Source organism: Rattus rattus, chromosome 9 (genome assembly GCF_011064425.1).
Source record: "Rattus rattus isolate New Zealand chromosome 9, Rrattus_CSIRO_v1, whole genome shotgun sequence".
NCBI lineage: Eukaryota > Metazoa > Chordata > Mammalia > Rodentia > Muridae > Rattus > Rattus rattus.
This window is the reverse complement of record NC_046162.1, coordinates 26,410,804-26,416,863: the sequence shown is the minus strand read 5'-3', so window position 1 is coordinate 26,416,863 and position 6,060 is coordinate 26,410,804. Positions and strand designations below refer to the sequence as shown.

The window sequence follows — 6,060 nt, the reverse complement described above, 5'->3', positions numbered from 1 at the left end:
CTTGGTGAACGGAGGCTGAGGGGAGCTCGGGGATGGGCAGAGGGTGGGATGAACAGAGAGGTGAATGACCACACTCTGTGGCCGTCCTGGCCTTGGCCTGGCTGAGACTGGTAGTGGTATTGTAGGTGGTTTTCTCCAAGGTGAATAACCTTGGGGCTCCTGCCCACATCATAAAATATCAATCACCTCCCGGTTAGGGGCAGGACTGAGAAGTGGGGTGACTTTGGGGCTGAACCTTGACAGTTGGCAGTGTTTATAAGCTGAGACTCCAGACTCCTCAATACCAACCTTCTTCCTCAGCTGCCTCTCTGCTGCCAGCTCTCTCCCAGCACTATGGCCTTCACTGGCAAATACGAATTTGAAAGTGAGAAGAATTACGACGAGTTCATGAAGCGCCTGGGTGAGTGAACTTCTTTGTGTCCCTTCCCCAGGGCTGGCTGCTTATAACCAGCTTTGGGATAGGAACTCTAACTCTTGGGGTATATTAGGACAGAACTCATCCATCCATCCATCCATCTTTCCATCCATCCATCTATCCATCCATCCATCCATTCACCCACCCACCCACACATCCATCCACCCACCCACCCACTCATCCACACTTTTGCTGAGCAAACACTCTGTTCTGTCTCTAAAGATACTCAAAGTTGTAACACATCTTTTGATTTTAAAAGACTTGGAGAGTTTTAATATCTCTACTTCATGTTCAGAAGGCATGAGGCTCAGACAAGTTGCATCAACATTAAAAGCCACGTAGTAGCGATTGGTAAAGTGGAGATATTTATTCAAATGTTTATTACTGTTGCTGTTCTTGGAAGCAGGGTCTCATGTAGTCTAGGCTGGCCTCCAAATCACTATGCAGCTGAGAATGACTTTGAAGTCTTGATCCCTGGGATTACAGGCATATGCATACCTTGTTTTATGTAGTGCTGGGGACCAGGGCTTCGCTCATGTTAGGTCAGCACTGCATCGGTTGAGCCGTATCCCTACTCCTACTCAAAGTTATTGAATGTCTGCTACATGTAAAGCCTGTCCCAATATTTGGGTTTTTTTTTTTAAGTGCCATCTCTCCAGTCCACTGTCCCAATATTCTTGACGAGGCACCCCAGCATGATTTACCTAAGTCAGTGACAGAGGTCATTAACACTCAGACCCCTGTCATGAATGGTGCCACTATATCCTGTTAGGGAGAGATGACCAAGGAGTTAATATAGAAACCAGGTTTAACAAGAAAATCCACATAGCTGACCAACAAACTTTCTTCCTTTACTGTACTGTTTTGGATACAGAGACCAGTTATTATTATTATTATTATTATTATTATTATTATTATTATTATTATTATTACTATTACTACTACTACTACTACTACTATTTTTCCTGCTCTCCTTTTGACAAGTGATCTGTTGTGAGTTGACCTTTGACACCTGTCAGTTGCGATGTGTCAAAAGGAAAGTGGATTTGACAGTCCTACCAACATTTCCGTGTACTAGCATTGAGGTCATGCAATTGTCAAGGATCAGATGGAGCTCGGGTGGTGGACGGCCTGCCTAGCATGCATGAGACCCTGGTCCCATCACAGCACTGCATAAGCTAGGCATTGTGGTGAGTGCCTATCACCCCAGCGTTCAGGAGACTGTGGAAGGAAGGCCAGAGGTTCAAGGTCATCCACAGCCCAGGGCACTCAGGCTGTTACAAAAAAAAGGAAGGACAGTGCCATGGGACTCGTGGTATCCTCTTGTGTCCTTTGTCCTTCTGTTGTGTCAGAGTGGCCCTGAGAGCAGAGCCCTGTCCCTCTGTCCCATAAGGCCTCGTGTACAGGTTGCCTTTTCTTCTGAGTCTTCATTTCTTTGGTGTGTGTGTGTGTGTGTGTGTGTGTGTGTGTGTGTGTGTGTGTGTGTGTATGTTGTAAGATTTATTTTATTTTATTTTATTTTTTTAAAGATTTATTCATTTATTATATATAAGTACACTGTAGCTGTCTTCAGACACACCAGAAGAGGGCATCAGATCTCATTACAGATGGTTGTAAGCCACCATGTGGTTGCTGGGAATTGAACTCAGGACGATTGGAAGAGCAGTCGGTGCTCCTAACCACAGAGCCATCTCTCCAGCCCTTATTTTTATTTTATATCTGTTAGAGTTTTGCCTGTATGTATGTAAGTGCCTGGGTTCCCCAGAGGTCAGAAGAGGGCACTAGCTTCCTGACAACTGGAGTTATAGATGGCTGTAAATTGCCGTGTGGGTGCTGGGAACCGAATCCTGGTGCTCTGTAAGGGCAGTTAAGTGTTTTTACCTCTTGAGGCCTCTCTCCAGCCCCAGATCTTATAAAATAGAAGTATTAGAAGACACAATCTGAAAGGTTGCATTCATTCTAAAACTTCCTGGGCTTGGTAAGGTTTTGCAATATTGATATATTACTGTAGATTTGCTATTATTTTTTTAATTAGGATTTTTTATGTATATGAATGCTTTTCTCCTATATATGTCTGTTTACCAGTGTTACAGAAAGTTGTGAGGAGCCATGTGGGTGGTGGGAATTGAACCTAGGACCTATGTAACAAGTGCTTTTAGCTGCTGAGCGATCTCCCCAGCTCCCACAATTTGCTGTTATTGAAGAGCACCAAGTAGTTGTGAGGAGCTGTGAGAGATACAACCACACCGAATTTAATGCTCACATCAGCTCTGAGAGTTGGACCTTACTGTCTTCATTTTGTGAGTGCAAACACAGTGAGACAGTGTTGTGTTCAAGCATTGGTCTCATGGCAGAACTGGGATTTGAAGCATGTTCCGTCTATGTCTCAGACACTGTATTCAGACCTGCAGGAAAGACTGCCTCTCGGGAGAAAAATCTCCCTCCTCAAATCACAGGGTTGTAAGTGTGTGGTCTCTCTGTTTGTCACTGGGTCCAGGTCTTCCAGGAGATGTGATTGAAAGGGGACGTAACTTTAAGATCATCACAGAGGTCCAGCAGGATGGAGAGGACTTCACCTGGTCCCAGTCTTACTCTGGGGGCAACATCATGAGCAACAAGTTCACCATTGGCAAAGAATGTGAAATGCAGACCATGGGGGGCAAGAAGTTCAAGGTGAGAGAGACCCCTGGCCGCCCTTCCAGGCCAGAAGTCAGCTTCTCTATTTCAGCTATGACCCCTCTGCTCCCCAGGTTGAGCCTTCAGCATAAAAAGCTTGCTTGCTTTCTTTCTTTCCTTCCTTCCTTCCTTCCTTCCTTCCTTCCTTCCTTCCTTCCTTCCTTCCTTCCTTCCTTCCTTTCTAATTGGTTATTTTATTTATTTACATTTCAAATGTTGTCCACTTCCCATGCAAAGCTTTCTTACTTGGAAATTTAATGTTCTGCTGGGTAATGGCTTCCTTCAGCAGGAAACACAACACCAAGATAGATAAAAAGAGCTGGTACGCTTACTGGGTGTGGCAGTGCACATTAATCCCAGGACTTGGGGGACAGAGTTCCAGACCAATCTGGTCTACATAAGACATCCAGGAATACACAGAGAAATACTGTCTCAAGAAATGAAAGGAAAAAAAACCTGAGCATTTGCTGAACGTTAACATAATTCACCTCAGACACTTACTTACTGAACAGTCTACCTACCTACCTACCTACCTACCTACCTACCTACCTACCTACCTAGCTGTCTACATACCTATCGTCTCTTAATCTCTCATCTATCTCTCTCTCTTCTATCTGTCCATGTATCTACCATCTATGTCCCTCATTGAGGGTGTTGTGGTATGGGGGTGGTGTGTTATAGGGGTGGTGTGGTATGGGGTGGTGTGGTATAGGGGTGGTGTGGTATAGGGGTGGTGTGGTATAGGGGTGGTGTGGTATAGGGGTGGTGTGGTATGGGGATGATGTGGTATGAGGTGGTGTGTTATAGGGATGGTGTGGTATAGGGGTGGTGTGGTATGGGGATGGTGTGGTATGAGGTGGTCTGTTATAGGGATGGTGTGGTATAGGGATGGTGTGGTATAGGGGTGGTGTGGTATGGGGGTGGTGTTAGAGGCATACACTGTCATGAGCAGCTTTAAAAAAAAAATACGAGTGCTGGGAATCTGAACTCCAGTCTCTATCCACTGAGCAATCTCCCCCCCTCCCCTCCCTTCCCCTTGGTTTCGAGACCCTTGGGCAGGGCAGGCAATCACTCTGTCAACGGAGCCAGTCCTACAGGTGTTATTTTTAAAACCGACCTAAGCGATGCCAGAAAGGAATCGTTAGGCCGTGACTAGAGGCTTCATTTTCAATGCTCCCTCTCTCTCTCACAGGCTACCGTGAAGATGGAGGGTGGCAAGGTGGTGGCAGACTTCCCCAACTATCACCAGACTTCGGAGGTCGTGGGTGACAAGTTGGTGGAGGTGAGTATGCAAAGGTTCCTACTATTTCTATTTTTTTTTTTTTCCTTTTTTTCCGGAGCTGGGGACCGAACTCAGGACCTTGCACTTGCTAGGCAAGCGCTCTACCACTGAGCTAAATCCCCAACCCCCCTACTATTTCTATTTTAAAGGGGCACCTGCTGAGGCTCAGGGACAGCCCGTGGCTTGCCTCAGGTCACACAGCTAGTACACCATGGAGGCAAGACCAGCTGACTTCTGGGGGATGTTCTCAGCCTCTCCTAGAGGATATAGGGCATAAGGAAAAGAACCAAAGTTAGTGTCTTCTGCTCTGGGTGAAAACTGGCCCGTTGGAAGTTTTGATGAGAGCACCTTTAGATTTGATTTGAATACTTTTCCGTGGTGAAATGTCAGTCTGTAGGTCTTGATTTGCAAAGCAATGTTCCCCAGCCTGAGGTGTGCAGGGAGAGCTGAGGGCAGGAGACATGGAGCAGCAGGTTTGTGTTCACAAGACTTAATCTTCAAACAATGAGCCAACCCTCAGTTTGCTCCTCTGTATAATGGGAACAACTGGGGCTCTTGGGAATTAGAGATGGAATAGTATGAAAAGGGGCCTGGCATGGAGTGGTCAAAAGGAGCAGTGATCGCATAGAGGCTAACAGGCCTGCAGCCCATCACTCTTGCCCCTGCTCAGCCTCTTACCCCAGGGAATCTAAGGCCCAGAAAGCAGTGTGCTTGTCTTGCACCCACCCAGGATTAGCAATGGTAGCTGGCCTTCCCTTCAGCGGTGCCCCTGGATCACGTCAGGGCCACTGCCTGAGGGAATACTCTGACTCCCTCCCTCTGATCTGGTTTCTTCTTTCAGATCTCCACCATCGGGGATGTGACCTACGAGCGTGTAAGCAAGAGGGTGGCTTGAGCCACCAGGCTGGGTTCTGAGGGGCTACAACCCATCAATAAAAGTGCACCATGGATCACCACTAGCTCCAGAGTTTCTTTGTTTCTGGGAGTCTTAGGGCAGCCCCTGCCTGAATGGCAGTAAGAGGCTTCGCAGGCCAAAAGTTGGCCCTGAGATGCCTGAGGGCTCTCCCATGACACAGGGAGGTGTGAATGTTGAATGTGGGATGCAGTGCTCTGTCCTTGGGGGCAGGGGCCCACTTCGGCCGACATCTTGTACCATCTGCTGCTGTGTTGTTGATTGGCTCCTTTAAGGGCCCAGTTTGGAGACATGGCTGAGAGGGTAAGAGTGTTCAGCAAGCACAAAGTATCTTTAGCACCTAAGTAAAAAGCTGGAGGTGGCTGTGCCTATACCTGTAACCCCAGCTCTGTCTGGAGTAGTGACTGGAGAACCTCTAAGGCTTCATGGTCTTCAGCCTACCTCCAGGCTCAGAGAGATATCCTGGTTCAAGGAAGTAAGGCAGACTTACGGAACAGAACTCCCCCCACCCTGTATCTTCCTGTGGCTGCCATGCATGTGCACATGCTCCACACCCATACCTCACACACAGATACACACACATATATGAGAGGGCACTGTCTGCACAGCGCAAATATCCTCTGAGCCAAACAACGGCAATCTTGGGGGGGGGGATTCAGCCATGCCCATGTGCAAAAGGATTATTGCAGCTGGCCTTGTTGACTGTTTACACCCCCATGTGGTAGGGGCAGGGAGGGTCACAGGACCCTTAGAACCCAGCATAGCCTTACCACT

General features: G+C 47.5%; 1 protein-coding gene across 1 annotated transcript; it reads left to right on the top strand.

Moving 5' to 3' along the window:
- Positions 1-290: 290 nt before the first annotated feature.
- On the top strand, positions 291-5,332 carry Fabp6 (fatty acid binding protein 6). Its single transcript, XM_032913763.1, has 4 exons — positions 291-400; positions 2,913-3,088; positions 4,284-4,373; positions 5,215-5,332. Exons 1-4 carry the CDS (start codon positions 334-336, stop codon positions 5,266-5,268), a joined length of 387 nt encoding a protein of 128 aa, XP_032769654.1. The 5' UTR covers positions 291-333; the 3' UTR covers positions 5,269-5,332.
- Positions 5,333-6,060: the final 728 nt, after the last annotated feature.